The sequence below is a fragment of the Petromyzon marinus genome, chromosome 14, assembly GCF_048934315.1.
Source record: "Petromyzon marinus isolate PM22_M1 ecotype Great Lakes invasive population chromosome 14, UKy_Petmar_22M1.pri1.0, whole genome shotgun sequence".
Lineage (NCBI taxonomy): Eukaryota > Metazoa > Chordata > Hyperoartia > Petromyzontiformes > Petromyzontidae > Petromyzon > Petromyzon marinus.
In genome coordinates, this window is record NC_133680.1 from 8,497,314 (window position 1) to 8,517,775 (window position 20,462).

General features: G+C 45.0%; 2 protein-coding genes across 3 annotated transcripts in view; one reads left to right on the forward strand and one right to left on the reverse strand.

The window, feature by feature from the left end:
* The first annotated feature begins 257 nt into the window (after positions 1 to 257).
* TUSC2 (tumor suppressor 2, mitochondrial calcium regulator) lies at positions 258 to 9,109 on the forward strand. Its single transcript, XM_032954145.2, has 3 exons — positions 258 to 777; positions 3,287 to 3,407; positions 4,923 to 9,109. The coding sequence occupies exons 1-3, from the start codon at positions 536 to 538 to the stop codon at positions 5,013 to 5,015; spliced, it is 456 nt and encodes a 151-aa protein (XP_032810036.1). The 5' UTR covers positions 258 to 535; the 3' UTR covers positions 5,016 to 9,109.
* Positions 9,110 to 12,933: 3,824 nt separating this feature from the next.
* The window catches only part of LOC116942353 (ras association domain-containing protein 3-like), an 84,207-nt gene continuing 76,678 nt past the window's right edge, over positions 12,934 to 20,462 (reverse strand). For both annotated transcript variants that reach the window (XM_032954143.2, XM_032954144.2), the window contains one exon: positions 12,934 to 20,092. In XM_032954143.2, coding sequence (XP_032810034.2) covers positions 19,946 to 20,092 — 147 coding nt within the window. In that variant the 3' untranslated portion in view covers positions 12,934 to 19,945. The remainder of the gene's footprint in view (positions 20,093 to 20,462) is intronic.

Sequence of the window (20,462 nt, forward strand, 5' to 3'; positions counted from 1 at the left end):
ACCGTATAGCCTTAACAGATTGTCGTGGCAAGTGCTGTAGCACCTGTGAAGGCCGGTAAGGTACACGAGGGGGTGGGTGGCCAGCACCACGCCCGACCGCCTTTGTCTCCCCCCCTCCCCCGCACGAGTCGACCTAGGGTGAGGCCCAGGGACCTGTTCAAGTCAATCGTCGAACGGTGTTGGTGGTCGTGAGCGGTGAATCGTGGCGCGCAGCGGCGCGCTAACCGCTGCGCCACCGCTCCCCCACCACACGCACACACAACGCCCTCTGTCGGCGGAGCGTCCCGGAAAGGGCTTCATTAAACAAGGCAACGTCACGACCACCAACGCCAACAAACAACCACCCACGAACACAACCACCACCACCACCAACACGATCGGCCAAGCCCTACAACCACAAACAACATCATCATCAACAACAATCAACCAACCACCAAACCCATCCACACCATCGCCACCCACTCAACTGAACCGGGCCAGACAGCCCGCCTAGCCACATCACCGCAGCCAAAATTAAAGCCGCGGGGTTCCCTCCATGGGCGGCGAGAACTCGCGCCTGTGGAGGAGCAGCTCCCGGGGCCCCAAGAGGCGCTCCGATGGCGGTGGGGACGCGGCGCCCCCCAACGGCACTCGCAAGGCGCAGCGCTGCCCCGGGGCCCGGGGCTGCTCGGGCTGCTCGGCCTGCGGGGCCGAGGCGGCGCAGAGTCCCGGGAGGAGCGTGGCCCAGGCCGGGGTCCGATGCTCGGCTAGGCCGCGCTTGGTGCTTACGAGGCGAAGGTGAGTGGAGGAGGTTGCTCCGTCTGTCCTGTATCTTACGTGATTGGGGTGAGGGGGGGTATGTGTGTATGTAAATGTTTGACGTCCCCTTAAAGGTGTTAGCGGTGAGGAACCGTGGGCAATTTACGGGCTGGTCGCGGGCGTGATGATGCAGCGAAAGGGATCTTTTTTTGCCCCGTTTCAACGCCTTTGTTACAATACCACAATGCCGTGGGGTTTTAGAGTATAGTTGCGAACGCAGAGTGAATTCGGTGGAAGGATGGGATGCATATAAGCGCCTTGGAGGTCGTTAAATGTGTGTAGGTGATGGTGGATGGTGCGAGTCTGGGGTTGAAGGGAATGGTAAACGACTTTGGACGTTTCTGAATTAAATGGTTACCACATTCTTGGTTCTTTCGGTAAAGTCACGTTGAAGGGAAACATTAAAATTATAAAATATATATATAACTATCTTTTATTTTATTGTTTCCCTTCAACGTGACTTGACCGAAAGAACCAAGAATACGGATCCACTGCATTCACGAAAGCTTTAAATCAAAATGTGAATGGTTACCGTCATTAAGTACGGGACTCGAGCGAATGACGGCTATGAGGTCTTGTTAGATTCTCTCTTATCGAGTTGTTGGCCTGCGGGCGCTTGGTTTACACAGGTGGTAGTGGAAGGTTGATGTGAGTTTGATCGAAGGATGGGGGGGGGACAAGCAACTTGGAGGTTAGGGGAGAGACGTGAGAGAGACTGTGACATGAAATCCTCAATGATGCGTGTTGACAGCGAATGTGCGAATTGCTAACGAGGGGTTGATGGTTTGTCTCGAAGCCTTCGTGTGCAGCGCCTGTGTCAATTTTATGACCAAAAATTGAGTAAAACAAAACTTGGAGGTTCAGAAAATCAGAATGTGACAAGTCACTACAGCCATATACATTGTCTCATCAAAGTATAAGAATTGTTTTTACCCTTTCTTGCAATAAAAACAGGTGTTAAAACGCCAAACGAACCTTTTGCAAGGAATCATGTCTGCATTAGCCACACATACTTGTGGTGAACATGCAGGCAAAAAGATGCTCTGGTAATAATCTGTGCATTGTCTTTGAAAGAAAGCTGTCTATCGTGTGGACAAATCAGTTTCAAAGACAATGCAAATATATTACCAGAACATGTTTTTATTTGCATGTTCACTACAAGTACGTGTGGTTAATGCAGACATGATACCTTGCAAAAGGGTTCTGTTTGGTGTTTTAACGTCTTAACACAAACTGTTTTATTGCCAGAAAGGGTCAAAGCAATTCTTATACATTGTCTCTGTTCTGAGTCCACAATGGCTTTTAACATATGAGGACTCCCATCTCCGCTGTGTGGATGTAATCACGAGAGAGGAAATTAAGTTGGTTGGGCATGCATAGAATGGAGGAGGACATGTTACAGGGACATGAATGCCAGATGGGAACACAGCCACATGTAGAATACAGTAAGGGGAGATCTTGGAGGTCGTGTTAACAACTGCAGGTTCTGGCATAAGGAAGAAAGTGATGGCAAGGTGTGGTGCCTTCAGAGGCATTGGCAATGATGACCTCTTGACCTCAACCTTGTCAGCATTAAGACCACCAATAGTACCGAATACATGCTGCTTAAGACAATAACTCTTCGTGGAAATGGCCCTGCTAAAGACAGCGACACAGTACTACAATGTACACGTGTAGTAGTATCACTACCACAATTTTGCCATGTGAAAGTAATGGTTACGTAAACAATATGATTTTAAAGATCGTTCATTAAAATCCGAGTCGGGTTTGGATTTGGGCCATTGTCATCCCTCTGGAATCAAGAACTCTCCAAATACACTGTATGAAAGAATATAACTTGTTGACAAGGAAATTATGCCTCTAGCTACAGTATTCAAGTCTGCTGTTAACGTCATTTGTAGGCTCAACACGTGGTTACAGCACACCCTCCGCGCCTCCGATTAACACAGTTGGCTACGTACTATACTAAAGAAGTTCAACATACACACACACAGTTCACCTCAGCTGTCGTTGCTATGGCCCAGCAATACCAACCTTACATCAGCTTTTGTTGCATTGCTTTTCACTTCCTGCTGTTTACACTTTTTCTAAGGAGGTCCTGTGATTCACTGCTTTGGAACTTAATCATTCCAGCCTCAAGAACCTTGCGAGGATGCGATCTTCTGTGTTGTGTTACTTCCACCATAAAATTGGCCCCTGAAGTGACAAGGTAGTTACTCTGCTACGTGTACAGTAATATAGCAGGTTAACCTAAAAGTAAAACCCATTTTTATACATATTTGTTCACCCATGCTTCACAGACACTAATTTACTTACTCACGAACCGAGCCATAACCCTGTTTTGGACTGTCTTCATTACACTCTTGTTAAAATGTATATCAGCATTCAAAACTCACACCAGACAGCAATGTAATGGAGCTTTAATGCCCATCTTAAAATTGTACTCATTTACCATTGACCACCGGTGTGCTGTTGTGTAACCACTCAGCTCGATGTACTTTGATGAGGATGGAGACCTGGCACATGAGTTTTACGAGGAGAAGTTGGTGAACAGCAATGGGAAGCGCAGAGCCAAGTTGCTCCGGCTGTGCCAAAATCTCATCCCGCAGGTGAGCAGAATGGCTGGCCCATCAAGTCAAGCTTATGCCTATAAATTCCTCGCAGGTGGACCCGGTTACTCGGAGGTCAAATCGTTGAGCTGTTACCACTGAAATCTTGGCTTTGAATCCAGGCAGCCGCCTGTGATTAAACCAGGATCTCGAGCAATAGTATCGTGTTGATGATCTCAACTCGGTCACCAATGATTGCAAAACGCAAATACCCATCCCGTAATATTTTGTTCTGCAAATAATTTGGCTAAGTTCCAGCTCTAAGAAATAAAATATTGGTCTGGCATACAACTCTCATATGCAGAGTGGGTGGGAAAGAACTGTCCTCTACTGTGTGAACCAGAAGTCACTTGAGATCTTTAATACATCTCATGACATGGATAAAATTGATTTTAAAAATGACAAGACATTTAATCCCCCACAATCGGATCACTACTCCCAACACTCTTCAAGGACCTGGGTAACCTCGTACACAATGCAACAGCCACTGAGCCAGCGTTCATAAGTTGAGTAGTTCAATTCCAGAATCTGGATAGTACTTTCAGCTGGCCTTCAATAGAATGCTGTCTTGTTGAAGTTGGACATTAAAGAAACAGCCAAGTTAGTAACAGAGTTTCAATTAAAAAGTAAAAGAAATAATTTAACGTATTTGAATGACAATTGTGTACATTTTTATTTGGTGAGTTACTTCCTGTTTTCCCAAGCAAAATTATTTCTCAACAGCCCACTACCGACACTGTCCTGTGATTTGTTTTTCATATAAGCATCCTGATTTGAGCAGTCTGTGTCTGGATGGAATTTGTCACGTGTAACTTATATCTCGTCATTCACTGCATAGTAAATACATTTTGGCAAAACTATGAAGAGCTAACAACTATTATTCAGTTTGTGAGTGGAATACTTTTTTTGGATGGCTGTATACATTCTTAATTGTTCTATTTATTTTTCTATATGATGTTACTATCAAAGCGCGCATAATTGAAGTAAGTGCATTGAAAATCGAGTAGGTGATAATTTGCAAGAATAGATCATTGTTATTGTTGTAAGTCCAACCCTTGACTTGGAAACTGTCTCTACATACCCTACAAAAATATAATAACCTTTATTGTTAAATGAGATCAATGATGGTTCTTTTGGAGAGGGATGATGAATGGGCTCTTGCCTTGATTAAACAAATGTAATTGCTATTACTAGCTCTTTCGGTAAAGTCACGTTGAAGGGAAACAAAATAATAAAATATATATAAAACAATACAAATTCTCACGACGTTTCGACCATAACACAAACGACCGTTTGTGTTATGGTCGAAACGTCGTATTGTTTCCCTTCAACGTGACTTTACCGAAAGAGCTAAGAATATGAATTACTGCAGTCACGAAAGCTTTAAATCAAAATGTAATTGCGTTTGGCAAAGTACTCTATGTTGGTCAAGCCTTTTCATAATGCAAGCTTTGCTGTGTGTGTGTCTGTGTGTGTCTGTGTGTGTTTGTGTGAACCACGTGCACTCTCTAACAGGGCATGGTGCGGTTGGATCACCCACGCATCCATGTGGACTTCCCAGTGGTGATTTGTGACGCCCGCCCCGATTGTAACCAAAGAGGAGACTAAAGGACGTGGCATTACAACATAAGCCATTCATCTGAGGCCACCATGCCTGGGATTCAGTTAACATGACATTTTAGGATATTCTATTTACAAAACGTCTAACTTTAGATTAATTTTCCAGTCATAACCATTATCACAACTAAACAAATACACTGTCCGTGCGGTCAAGAGCATGGATAAGTGGTCTTCAATACTTTGTTGCAAGGCACGTATAATCTTACTGGAAATTGCAATGTGCCACTTTCATAAGTCACATAGCAAATGTTTTCACAACTTTAAGGGAGCATGCCAATGCGTCCTTTTAACTGAAACCTACGGCTGTGGAGTGGCTTTTGCATCACGTTCCACGTGATGCAGCCACCTTGATGCCCTGCCGCCATACATCAGGACGTGCAGGGCATTTCATCATCGCGGAGCGAGTAAAAGGAAGTGAGTCCCAGCCACTTGGGGACGCATATAGCCTACCCTTTGTATCCCTTTCAGAAATTGAGAGAGGTCTACCCCAAGCAAACGCAGATGAACCAGAGAGTAGACACAACTTGCAGGTGTGAAGGCGAACTAGTATGCATTCATATATATCTGCCAAACGCGAAAGAAGTTCAACATACAGACGTATGGCAGGGGGTAAAGGTACTGGCCGCACCCACCTGAATTCTGGCAGTCATCTACTCCAGGGTGGTACTCGTGCCAACTTCTCGTGCAGATTCCCCAGATGGATTACAGGGACATCGGTGTTACTGTGTCGTCTTGCTTTACTTTGCGTGCACAGGTGGTAGAAAACATGCATTCACAAATGCTGTCTGTGGTGAAGCATAGTCGTGGTATATGTTATGGAAATGCTATGAAAGATTGCCCATGCGCTCATGTGATCAGTGCAGAATAGTTAATGCATTAGATTATGATGGTCGTGGCGAGCGTTGATAATGCACTATTTAGTGTTCCCGCCACTCGAATGTGTACGCCTGTGATGTCGGTGTGACATGCAGGTGTTTTGCAGGCAGAGGGCGCTGTTGTACCATTGTTTAAGTTCATAACATCGCAAGGTTAATGCATATACGTAGTAAGTGTTGATAAGCAGTGAAAATTGTGTCCACTCTGCAATATGGTGTACACTTTCTTATACTTTAAGCAGAGCATAAGAGTGAAGTAAGATACCTGGCACTAAGGAGATATGTGAAATGGTTTTAGCAGGTCGGTTAGCTTCGTGGTCGACAACACTCACCACTTAGGCAATTCGCAAGACGTCAACAAATTGGTTAATTTCCCGTTGCCCTGGCGTTAATATCAGTGGAATATTATCAAATCATGCCGCTGTCTTTGCATTGCACGTGAAAGATCTTGACATTCAGAATATTAATACGGGTATTGTAACTAAAATCCCAATTGTTTTTAATTGCTTGCAACTAAATTCAAAGCAGTTAAAAACGTTTCTAAGCGGATGGAAACCTTGAGTGAAAAAACATTTATTTATTGTAGGTTTGGAAGTTGCACTTACTTTAGACATTGTCTAAATTATTTATTTTCTCCGATAACTCGAAGTGTGGAATTCTGCCACTTTAATGTGGCCTACATTAAAGTGAGCTGTTTATTCCTGAACTAAGTGATGTTACCAGCTATTGGCAAAGCTTCATGTTTGAAAGTTTATGGGAAGGACTTTTCAAGCAAAGTCCCCCTGTTGTATGAATCCAACACAATTTGTTTTGGAATCACATGCAACGAATTAACTTTGCTTTAACAACATCCGACGTGTCAACAATGTTGAGGTATCTGTTTTTTTAACTATTGCTATTGGATTAAAGGGAGCCGCTCTGTGTTTTTGTATCTGTGAAAAGCTTTTCCGCCTTGCAAAATGTAACACTTGCAGACGGTGGGGCACTGGTGAGCCTTGATCAGTTTGATCGCTGCAGCTCCGGCGTCGTGAATATTTGAAGTAATTAGTCCATATTTTCGTCATTTTAGTTCTGTCACTTATGAACGGCAAGACTGCGATATTGAGTCGAGCAGGTAAAATGACCAATGCCTATTACCATTTGGTCCGGAAATGCACCCCATGTTGTCGCATCTCAGAAACGAAGGAGGGTTGAACCTGGATTGTGCTGGAATGCGAGACGCAACAACAAATTTCACTGGCCGCGAGGCTACATTGTGGGCAGCAAAATGTTTCAACAAAATCAATTGCTCTACCGTACCTCTATGCTCCCACTTCTGCACTCCTCGCCTTCGCCAACCCCCAATTACGAACGCGCTGAAGTATGGTCATATAACCCCTACGACCCACACGATCAATCCGGGAGTGGATTGCCACAATAGGCTTACACATACAAACCGACCAATATTTCAACTGGATTCCAGTGACGCCGAAGTAAAAAATAATACCATTCTGCAATTGTATAATTGGCGTTTTACTTTTCCAGATAGCCAATTTTAGTTTCTAAAATTATTTTCTTTTTTGAGATTTGTTAACTGCCGTGAATGTTAATTCAACCGCACCCAAGTTTGTCAAGCCGCACACTTTAAAAAGTCTCCCATCGTCGGCCAGTTTCACGGGAGGGTGTTGTGGAGCAAATGGCTTCCGCATGCTGTAGAGACAACGAAGCCTTCACACCAACACTTCAGCCAGATGCATCTCTTTTGAGCCTAACTGCATAAGCCTTAAAGATAAAAGTACAGTACAGAGGTATTATCTAGAAAATGTATTTGAGTATACTTGCAGAGTACGTTAAACCATATTTCAATCTTCGTCAGATAAATTTAAATTCCTTTGGGCTGTTTTACATTTGGCACATTTTATCAGAACGCAACAGTTTAGTCTAATTTCCATACAGAAACACTGGATTGGATACAAAAGGTTTTTGTAAGCCGGTTAACATTCTTCCCTGGGTGGGCACTGTTGGGGCAAACAGGTTGCCTTTTGGTGATGTAATGCTCCCCTTTCCCACTTAAACACAATGTGTATTAAACTCTTATCACACCTTCATGAGTGCTCTTTGTTGCTGGCTGCTAAACGTTTTGGCCGTGTGCTCAGCGACAGTGATTTTAACAAAGGCTCCCACGAAAATTATGTCACCCAATGTATATATATTTTTTGTGAGATATTTATAATTCAAGAGTTGTCTGCCTGAGACCTGGGCTGAGAATCCTTTAAATTGTACGGTGTGCAGGTTATTGTGGTAATGTATTTTTAATCTAGTGGCAAATTATTCACAAGACAATCCAGTCAACTTCAGCTGTACTATGCCTACTTTGCTGTGCCATATGGTAAAGCTCAGTTTTGTTCGACCATCTTGATTTAACGTGCGTTCGCTAAATAAAATCGTGCATATTGACCAAGCTAGTTTTAAGGGTTTCATAAGCTGCTGCATTCAAAGGCTAGCCAGTCGGTCAATCCTTCTGTTTTTTTTACAGTGGAGGCAATCCTTTTAGATTTGAAGTTTTCGTGACTGCAAGGATCCATGCTCTTTGGTTTTATCGGTAAAGTCACGTCCGTAAAAAACAAAATAAAATTAATTAAAATGAAAACAACTAAATTCAATTTAGTTTTCATTTTAATTTAGTTTTAATTTTTTTTGTTTACCTACGTGACTTTACCGAGGCAATCCTTATTTTGGCAACTCGAGCACTTCTGCTCATCTCATCAAAGACATTTCTAAATTGCAAAATGATTTCTCTAGAACTACCTTTTGTGTCTTGTTTATTTCTCCTTCCCCCCCCCCCGCACCATTCGATTAACACGGTTGGCTGCTTACGGTGTGAAGGAAGTTCAACATAGAGTAACAAAGCTTGCACAATCTAGGCGCCTGCATTTGTGCGTTGTATTTGTGCACGCGCGTGTTCATGCGCGTGCGTTTACATGCGGTATATGTGTGAAGTTTGTAACGTAAGCTGTCCCCCAATTGCGAGGGACCTTAACTCCTTGAGTCATATGTTTTATGTATGAACAGGGTGACTTGATGTACTTATTAAATTATCTAAACTTTAATTGTAATGGTAATAGCCGCAAACTGAGAAATACAAATAAAATTGTGTTACACTGCTTTATTCTTTGTGCTGTAGGTGGGGTAATGTATTAATTTTAAGAATAAACTGTTTTGTGTTCATTCTGTTGTAAATGTGATCGTTTACAATGACTGTTTTAGATTAAATGTATAAATTTCACATTTAACTACACTCCAGTGTATATTGCTGCTGCTAAATCGTACAATTGGAGCCTTGTTACAACAAACTCAATTCATAGAAATGAACGTGTGTATATTTAACCACACCCAGTGGCCAATGAACAAAATAGATTACGTTGGAACATAGTGGAGACCATCTGTAACGAATTATAAGGTTACGTTTCATTTTTTTGAATGCTAGAGTAGACAACAAAGAAAGTGCTTTTCTGATTCTACAGTTTATTGTATTATACATGTACCTTGAACATTTGAGAGCCCTAGATTAGTATTTAACTCTTTATCCCCGAGTTACCATCCAATTGTATACATAATTCCCATGTCTGACATCACATAGGGAGGCCTTCATCTACCAGTGGAATTACAAAGAGCTGTAGGAACAACAGCATACGTTTGTTTCATCTAGCAATTAGTCTTTAGGTGGCTGGATATTCAGATCGCCAGAATGTTCACCATTGAGCCGGCTTATTTGGAGCTGATGGGTCACTTCAATATTCCTCTCCTAAGGTCAGCGTTGAACTATTCACGAGAAATCGCACATTGACAGGACAGAAGCACAGTTCACAGACACGCACTCGCTATCAAATACAACAATTCAAAGCTTGTAAACAATTGGGTCGTTCTTGAATTGTGCATACATTGTACAATGTTCGACGCATGTACAGCAATGACCTTATCACTGCTGTAGCGTGCAAGAAACCTGTAAACTTTGCCCAAAGTGTTTTTGTTTGTTGGCTGTTCTCACTGTGCCCCTTTGCTTACAGAACAAAACAAACTTATATTTATAGTGGCAGGCTGTGCCTAATGTACGTCTCATCCTGCATTCCCATGCAAATGAAAACAAGCAGCAATTAAATCTGCCCCGGGGAAATAAAAATATGACGCCGGCCAGACGATTTTTTTTGGCATTGCTGGTACACTGATGAACAAAATCAAAACCATCTTCTTTGATTTTCAGTAAATTAGGAAATCCTGCTTGCGCACAAAACATTCTGTGGTGGAGTTGGTGTGGGGAAGAAGTTTGTCAAAACAAAACTCGAATGCCGATTGTATTTTACCAGGAAATTGTAATTAGCAGGACAGTGCGTTGTAATTTCGCTTATGTGACTCACTGTGGACTGGGCTATGAGCGGGTATGTGAACATCGACACGGTGACCCAGATGTCTTGCGACCCCCATTTAATTCTCTAAAACCTCATACTTTTGATTTAAAGCTTTCGTGACTGCAGGGATTCATATTCTTGGTTCTTTCGGTAAAGTCACGTAGAAGGGAAATAATAAAAATATAAAACAATAAAATTATCACGAATGCTTTTGTATAGCAACGGGTGTGAAGACAAATTAATAAGCAAAAGTAGAAATGTCAGGGGTCAATTATTTGGAGGGGTCACAAGACATCTGGTTCAACCCTGCAGAGTAAATAAGTTACACCAGTTTATCCCGTAGGCTTTCGCGACCAATATCCATAATAGAGGTTCTTTTGGGTTAGATTCACGTAAATATAAATGTGTCGTTAAACCCGCCACCACCTGACACAGCCGGTTCGTAAGGCTTTCCACGTAAACAAAACATGCCAATTCGTTACTAATTCAGCACACCGGTGTGTTGGAGAATAAACCCACAACATTTACAATTCGATTCATAGTAAAGACGTTTCGCTGGTAGTTATACCACCATGCACAAATATGTTACGGGACCAAAAAAAAGTGTGCAGCCTGTTTTAAACCACGTGAACGCGCCTCACTGTGCTATAGAAAGGGAGCGTACATGATATTAATAACGCACGTAACTGTGAAATGTTAACATCTACTGCATAAACATTGACGGCTACATCGAGCACAAATACTGCGCTTGGTCTGGGCCAAGGGCTCCAGAGCCCTGCATGCGGCTCTTTAAAAGAACTGGCTTCGTGGCGTTTTTAATTCAGGTTAAGGAGCACCGTCTCGGATTCACGACGTGTATTGCGGCTCTTTCAATATAGAGTGGGGTTTTTTTTTACCGAATTCAAAAATAAAAATGCCTGCTCTTGTTATTTTGGTTGTCAACCGCGCTAATTTGGGCGGTTAATTGGTTCGGGTGGATTAATGACGTCCGGATATTCGACGTCATTTATATAGGAAAGGTAATAATGGGGAGCTTTTAATTTGACACATTAAACCTCAGAAGTTGCGAAAAGTCATCTTGAGGAATCAACGCACTCGCTTAAATTGATTCCATCAGGGGTAACCCCAGTTTGAATTGCCTATCAGGCGTCCGTGACGTTTAATTACACGTAATCTGAACGCGCATACCATTTGCTGGCTGCTTGCATCCTCGTGCTAAAGTAGACGCTCGCTAATTTCCTGAACACCCTGCAATTGCAATGTTAACAGACTTCGCATCGCACATGGCCTCTAAGTTTAAACACGTGTTAAAACGTGTGCTCTCGCCATAACATAATCCCTTCCAAAGGGCATTCCCTCTTTAGAACGTCTATTCCACGCTCACCCCTATACTCCTTTTACAAATGTGGATGCTTGTCATTCAAGCAGAGCCTCTATTTTTCTCCATTGTCTCCACGCCGTTTAATGTTGTCTCAAAGGCTGAAAGAGATCCGGACATGAAAGCCCTTGGATGCACTTGTTCCACATTCCACCAATGGAAGATACCACGAACACCCTTTTGGGAAAACAGGTCTCTCATTCTACATTACTGAATGCCACAAAACACGCCGAACTGTGTACATGTTGCCTAATTGTTACTGCACTATCGCATGTACAATCGTTTGGTTGGCATGTCGGTGAAAGTAAAGCTGTAGCCCTGCAGTTAATTATTTGCTCGTGCCATCAGCTGACAGATGTCTTTACCAGGTTGGCTTTAGTGCTCCTTCAGATGGTATTTGGCCTACTCTTCCACGCCGGTAGAATCCCATTACTTTACCCCACCGCACGCGACCTGCCAATGAACTGACAGGGGCCACGGTGGCGAGAAGTTAACGACCTCGCCTGGTATACAGGATGTCGTAAATTCGATCCCTGCCCTGCCGCCGGCTGTATATTTTAGAGTTTGCATGTTCTCTCCGGGTGGTGGTGTGGATTTTTATCCGGGTCCTCCGGTTTTTCACTTCACATTTAAAATCAACGTGCGTTTAAAGTATTTAGTTGCTATAAATTCCCAGGCGATAAACCACTTGGTTGAGCTTTCACTTGTGGCCAGGTCGTTTCTGAAAACGAGCTCCATAGCTCAGTGGGCCTTAGCTGGTAAAATAAAAAAGTATTCCGTTTGGTAAAACTGTGCTGTACTCACACTGATTGGTAGGCAGAGGCAGTGGGAGAGATTTAAGAAACGCGCCGCTGTTTCAACTTCCAGAGCGGGAAGTGGAACGGGCAACCTCTAAATAGCAAGTCCAGCGTGCTAACCATTGCAGCAGTGGTCACAATGAAAGCGGACGGCGACGGAATCACCGATCTTGCTGATATTAGCCAATCAAATGAAGGGGGGGGGGGAGGTTGGCACATCATTTCTTAAGCCACCGATCGATTGGCAATGAATCGACACAGCGATTAGCCCGCAAATTACGATCAACTCGGTATTTTTGATGTTTGTTTTATTATGTGTCGACTGGAGCGGAATCCATACAATTTAATCGCGATTAACAATCCACAGTACCATACATGAACAAATCTCTGATGGGCGATTTTGTCGGGCGTACGGTTTTATCGTATTCCAAGCGCGTTCAGGCACACGCTAAACAAATACCGCAACGCTCGTTTTTCTTTGCAAAACATTTTTATTGCGTTTTATTAGAAACAGTGCAAAGGCCTGCTGCACGCTTTATTTTCACAGGTGGCACCGTTAAAAGTTTGTCCTTTAGTGCGCGTGCCGTACACTTCTCAACAACGCAAGTTCAATACAAAAAAACCGCACTTCCTTCGTTATAAATAGGCTTTGGTCAAGGTGGGGGGTGGGGGAGTCGCATTTGTGAGCAACAGAAAGAACAAGGGACAAACATAAACAAATACAGTAACTCATTACAAAATAATACCAATATAGAATTCCTTAGAAACAGCAATAACATTGTTCCCCAATTGCCTCTACGTTTAAAGAATGTTTTTTTATACATCTAGTACCATTTATATATATACTGTTCAACAGTAAGCATTACCTACGGGTATTATTTTAATCGCTCTATATGTTGACTTGGGTGCAGCAATGACAGATTCAATTAAGGGCATCGTAAAAAGCAAACCCTTGCGAGTGTAAAAGCGAGCCCGACGTGAATGCCAAACGATTAATGGTTGCGAAGGGTCACCTCTATAGTCGTCATTTATAATCTCAATGTATTCATTTAAATAATTCCAATTTAATGAGCAACACTCGCATGTAATTGGCCACACGCTCCTCCAATACGGCCACCACTTTATTTTGAAGTGGCGCCAACTGCGGAGTCACTTAAAGCCACAGTTAAAACAGTGCAACTCTTATTTACTTTGTTTACAACAACAACAACAAAAAAACACCATTGCAATCAGGAAATTGTAACTGGCAACAGCTGCAAGAAGACTGTGGTAGCCAAAATGTCATTTCGTGTACAGTGCTACGTTCAATGTTAGAAGAATGATCGCCCACCCGCAGTTTCACTTGAGTCTAAATAACAACAAAAAATCGTATGGCAGCGTTTGCTGGAGTGGGCCAAAGCAGGCCGGCGTCACGGTCACATGCGGAGAATCACCAAAAATTCGTGAAACACCAAATGGGCCCCTCCACCCACTGCTCAATGGGACATGGGCCCAGGGACCTGGGACCCCCCCATATAACGGAAATGAGACGGAGCCTGATAGCCCAAACGTAACGCCGTGGCATGCAGCACTCAACGTCGGGGATGATAATATGGTCGATCTTGGGACACACAGCACGCGCTGATGGGATGGTCGCGTGTCATTGCGTCGCGGCCATCAAATGCCTGCCACGGGGCAGATAAGTGCATTGCGCGCGGCCAAGCTGCCCAACACTGACTTTGCCCAAATAAGCCTTTGCCTTCCACGCGGTGACTTATTGCATGTACATATAAGGCACTGGAGTGGGGCTTCTTGCATGGCATGCCCCCCCCACTCACCGCCGTGCATTGCTGCCCAGCTGTCAAACCCCCCCCCTGCCCCGCCTCCACGTGCCCGCTCTCACAAGGGCCCCAAGCCAAAAACGACGTGAAAGCCGCCTCTGTACGGCTTGGGCAGCAGTGCAGGCCGTGGGGCCTCTCTTTAAGAGAGAATGCATTGAAATAGGGCACGGCATGCTGCTCAGAGTCCACTCCCCCCCAACCAACTATGTCATAACCGCACTTGCCTCCTGCTTCCGAGAACTGCGAACTAATGGACGCAACTTCGTTTGCAGATCGAATGAAAGGGTGTTGGCTCTTGACAGTTTGATTTAATTGGCCCTGGAGCTTTTAAACACCCAAGTGAACCGAACGCAGGCATATTTTACCGAAACAACACTTACTGATTTGTCAGAAAAATGATAATTTTACACAACTGTACGAGTTTAAATCGCGTTCCTCAGCATTGCAAAATTCAGGCAATGTGTTACCACATTCTTCCCCCACTTATTTTTTTCTGACGAGCTACTCTTTTATAAGTCATTCAATAGTCGTAGCCCTTTGTTTTCTGACAAAGGGCTACGACTATTGTGGATGTGGGTCTTCGTAAAACATTCGTGTAAATGTTTTTTTCTTTAAATATAATATGTGCTTAGAGACGCGGTCAATAGGAGAGCCAGAGAATTAAGGCATCACTTTTGATTGCAATTCTTTCTACAGCGGGGATGCGCCCATTTGCTACAATGTAACAAAAATCATTCTACGTTACTATAAACCAACACCCTATAAATAATATTCACCTATGTAACGCATTGCATACATTACTGGATATTTATGTATAGACTGTGCCGAACACATTATTCACACCCTGCATGCTACCACCCCCGATAAAGTTTGATTGGTCTCCTTGCAAAAATGAATCTCGATAATTTTGCTAAATATTAGCGTGGGTTAGCTGTCGCGAATTAGGCTTATAAACAATTATCAATCTCGATATTTTTGTAGGAATCGGCTATCAGAATGCCTACACAGAGACCGCACCTCCAATTAGTATGGTTGGCTACATATGGTACAAAAGAAGTTCAACATACTTGCATGCCTATAAGATCAAACAGGATTTTTTTGTGTTATTGTAACATGACCATACATTATCATGGGTGTCTGCACCAATGTAATGCCTAATGAATAAAGAACCTAAGGACGTTAGATGCGGATAATGTAATTTCCAGGCCAATTAAACACCAAGATCACAATTACCCCAAGTGTCGACCCCTCATTAACCCTCACATTATCACCAGCCACGACTCGTTCCCACCGTTCGCGGCTAATGCTGATAAATACATGTGCAATTAATCATCTGTAACCCTCCCCCCATGGAAGAGTCTACGAGAGAGCCTTCAATGCATCGCAGTATTGCCGCCTCGAATGAACCAAACGTCCAGACGATAACAAACAAAACCGCGTCCATCCTTTGAGTCACTCAAGTTTGTGAGAGACGCAAAACGACACGCGGGCGGCCGTCGCCGCCCACGAATTTTGTTTCTGCGAATTTTTTGTTCACTCGATTTTCTTCATAGGTTCCGTTTGTTAGAGAAGGAGGTGGCAACTGCTCGTCGGATGGGTGATCTCCATGCACATGGAGAGCAGGTTTGTGTGGGCCACAGGAGGCAGTGCAGCAAACGTGCATTGCCGTTCTGTACTCTGCCCACCTTCACATAACTGCACTGTCCGGCGTGGTGAAGTATGGTCAAACGATCCACACCGGTATGTGGGGGAAGCCATCATCTAGTAGTGGATGGATCGTGACCGATGGTCATAAGCATGACGATGAACAACAGTGGCACTGCCGCAGATTTCTAATCCCCTAGATTAATGACAAAACTGCTGCCGGCAACAGCTTCAATGGTCGCGTTTAAAACCTCATTCGCCGCATTGCCACGTGTCGAGGTTGGTCAGCTTGCAACGGGGCTCCGACGTAACATTAACCGCGGCGGCTGTCAGCGTGACAGGTGAACGCCCACGCTGCGTGTTCGTAAAGTAAAAAAAACATTATTCCATTCCCCAGAGCCTTTAACAACTGTACGTACATGGGGGGGGGGGGGGGCATTTCAGACATTCACCAGGCCACTCCCCGACAGCCGCCCGTCCACTTGCTCACTCGCCAACCTCAACGTGAACATACAAACATTGCTGCTCTCAACCCTTGCCATACGATACGAGAGGAGCACGAGACAGACAGAAGAGGCATTGACATTCACCGTGCACAGAGTATGTTCCACCTGTTCAGATTTTGGCAACGTTTACTCAAATTTGGGCAATCGTTGTCACGCACCGGTTAAGATTTCTTAGCGAATAATTTTTCAACAATTATTGTTTAGCCACTCAAAAGCTGAAAATGTGGAACACCCAACTGCACGGTCCTTGCCATTTCACGTGTGCTTCACCCAACACGGACATGCACATTTTCAGAACATTCCAAAAACTCGGTTACATTTTCAATTGATTGCAAGGTGGCTTGGCACTTAAAGCAGAATTAAATTCACTAACAGCCCAACAGTTGCTGCTTATAAAACAGCCTATTACCAAAGCTACTCGTATTTACTTCTCATTTACAGTTGTATTCGTTTATTTACTGAACTGTATTATTTATTTAAATACAATATTAACTTATATCGGGGAAGAAGAATTCCCCTCGCGCATGCAACATTCAGGTGTATAAACCTCCCGCCTACCGTGTGTGTGTGTGTGCGCGCGCTCGCTCGCCTATGGCAGAGACAACACTTGTTCCAACCCCAGTAATGTCGTCAATAGCCCTTGTGATCGAGCAGGCAGGTCACCCTCCCCAAGCCCTTCCACTCCTCGCTTCGTAAGACCTCATTTTTTCCTACCGACTGAATTTAAATCTAAGCAGTCTCGAAACCTGCCACGTAAATTAGTTCATCAGAACCAGCGTAGAACACTTGCCGTATTGCACATCCCTAACATTCCTTTCGTTTATATAATCTGTTCATATTTTTCTACAATCCCACTTATACCCATTTTTAGCACAAAACTATCTGCCGCGTGTCCTGGCCCACCGGCAGGCAGGAGGAGACCCACGAGAAGTTGGGTATCAAGCCGCACGGGAGTAATCTCGGGTGCCGTCAACATCGCGTTTGCACCCCCATGGAGTTCCATGGCTCCAGGACAAACAAGGGCAAGGAAACATTCGACCGATTACCACCCACCGTCCTCCCCTACGCTGATGAGAGTCACTGTTCCTCCATATTGCACATCACTTGGAGGAAGCACTAAGAGCAGCAAGAGCACAGAATGTACTCTGGGTGGGGGGACTTCAATGTCCTCCACCACCACCACCACTGACCAAGTCTTGAAGGACACAACTGCCAGACCGGGACTTGCGGCAGGCGGTTTGAGAACCAGCACGAGGGGAGTGACTAACCTGACCTTTGTCCTCGCGAATCTACCTGTCGCAGATGCATCTGCCCATCAGCATCGGTAGGCGTGACCACCGCACAGACCTTGTGGTGGAGACCAGGTCACGTTGTTGCACCGAGGACACGCAGCATCGTGTCTCGTGCGGCACCACCACCGTGCGAAGCGGGGACAAATTTCGAGCAGATCTAGTAGCTCGAGAGACTGGGGCATCCATGAGGCGATGTGGACCATTATCAGCGACAGGATCATACACCACCAAGATATTTAACCTCATAACCCAACATATTCCTCACTCCTCCATGACCATCTTGCCAGGTGACCAACCCTGGTTCAACGAGGTGCGTAGAGAAAGGCATGCCAACAGCAGCAACATACCTAAACATGAGACACCAACCTGGAGAAGCTTCAACACAATTTTACTTGCTTGCTCGACAACAAAAACAACATGCTATAGACAGAGATACGGGATCCCACAACCAACAAAGTCAAAGCTCTGCAATCCTACCACACCCAACCAAGAATGGTGGTGAACAATTTAGCAAATGACAGGGCCAGGTTAACATCCAGGCTTGGGCAGAAAAGCGGCAAATAACATTTGTGCTACACAAGTGCCAGACAATTACCATCTCCGACAAGACAGCCCAAGCACCTTCCCCTGACATTCAACGGAATTACTATCGCAGAGTCCCACGCCATCAACATTTTGGCGGTCACCATTGACAACAAAAAACTCAATTGGACCAGCTACATAAACACCATGGCCACAACAGCAGGTCAGAGGGCTGGCTATCTTGAAGCAAGTGGCCCCATCTCCTTTCTCCCCAAAGCCTCTCCGCTACTCTATAAGGGACAAGGCAGGGGTGTCATGGAGTACGCTACGCTTGCCTGGATGAGCGCAGCTCCAATGACACGTAAGAAGCTCGCCACCATCCAGGACAACGATCTGCTCTATTGGCACCTCACCAGTGTAGATATCTACCCCTGCCATCCCTGGGGGGCATCCTCCAGCTGCAGTGCGCACGGTCTCCAGAATGCACTGCACCAAAGCTGCTCCAGCAGCACCTCCCAAACCTGCGCGACCTGCGTGGTGGGAATTCCACCAACTTCAAATTCCCCTACAAGTCACGTCGCCCCCGACCCAGGAGATTTATTGCCGCCGCCCGTTCATCAACACCGGACCTGAATCCTGAAACTCCTATTGAACAGCGTTGGGGGGGAAGAGGGCATCCCCGCTGCTACGACTGCAGCAGGACACGGACAAATCCACGGCACTACCACCACCTCCTTGCGTATTGACTCGGGATGGGCAGTAAATGCTGGTATACCAGCAACGCCCACATCCCATAGATAATTGTTTTTTAATAAAACGTGAAGTATTGAATTTGTCTTTTTTTCTGTTTCTTAATGGAGTATTTAAATGTAATTTTCTAGAGAATGGGAGAGGGGGGGGGAGTTCATAAAATAAACAGTACAGCACACAGTTCACAGACATTTAAACATAAACATTCCCTGCAATTATACATTGACCTTTTTGTTTTGCTTTAAAACTCACTCAACTCCACACTGATTCTTAAGGAATCCACTTTACAAACTTTTTTGCGCATGAAAAATTTCCCAGCCTTGGCAATTTCATAGAAATAACTTTCATTCAGCTCAGTTTCCACAGCGCAGACGACTAGTTTTGCACCTCGCATCACCCCTAACCTCGGCCACCTAACCCCATCCCTCGACCTTTTGTGCTTCTCTTGATCTCACTTGCGGAGAGAGCAAATAGGCAGGGCAGGGCCCACAAAGGGTGCACCTACTCAATCAAGCGCTGGCTTGCTCGCACTCGCACTCCCGCCCTTCAGTGCATACCCACGCCACCCGCGTCTCACACCGACACTATTTGCACCTCCCATTAGCACGGTTGGCTACGTGCGGCGCGAAATAAGCTCAACATACATACATATTCCAAACACCGCACACCATTGATCTTCCGCGCTTCCTACGCACGCGTTACATCACATGACCTTACAGACCACAACACCTCCCCCCCGATGTTATATACATTCTCTCAAACCCCGCACCCAATCCCCCCACACACCACTACGTCACGTTAAAATTCAGAATCGGGTGCAGGTCGTCGTCGTCGTCGTCGTCGTGACTTTTCTTCCCAGCGGGTTTTCTCTTCACCGACGTTTTCCACCACTTTCCCGTGGCGACGCTGGCGAGACACCTCGCGAGGCTCCGCTGCGGTAGGGCGGAGCTCAGCCGGGCTTACGTGTGGCCAGAGCCTCCACCAGCTTCTGGCGATAGCTGTCGTACTTTTCCTGGACCTTGAGCACGTACGCATCCTCTTCCCGTTTCAAAATCCGCAGGAAATTCTGCAGCTCTGGGACGGTGAAGGCTTCCCACTGTAACAGGAGAGACACGGCACAGCGGGTCAAAGAGCCACTCAATGGGAACACTAGGGCACAGGGCCATTAATAACAAACTATATCAACAGCGCGAGTACGTACGCGTGCACGCACAACTGCGACAGTGGTGGGCGTAGGCATTACTAAACGGCTCTACCATTCTGATTTGCACCCAAGTTCGATCGAGTACAATGCAGATGTCAAATGGGACATGAACCCGAATTGTGGCTCCCCTAGGTCAAATCAGTCTCAAATGGGTAAAAGTGGCACGTCGACATCAGCGTGAGAGATACAAAGGCGGCTAGGCGTGGTGCTCACTCCAACATCCCCCCATGCACCATGCTAGCCTAACAAGACCATTTACAAA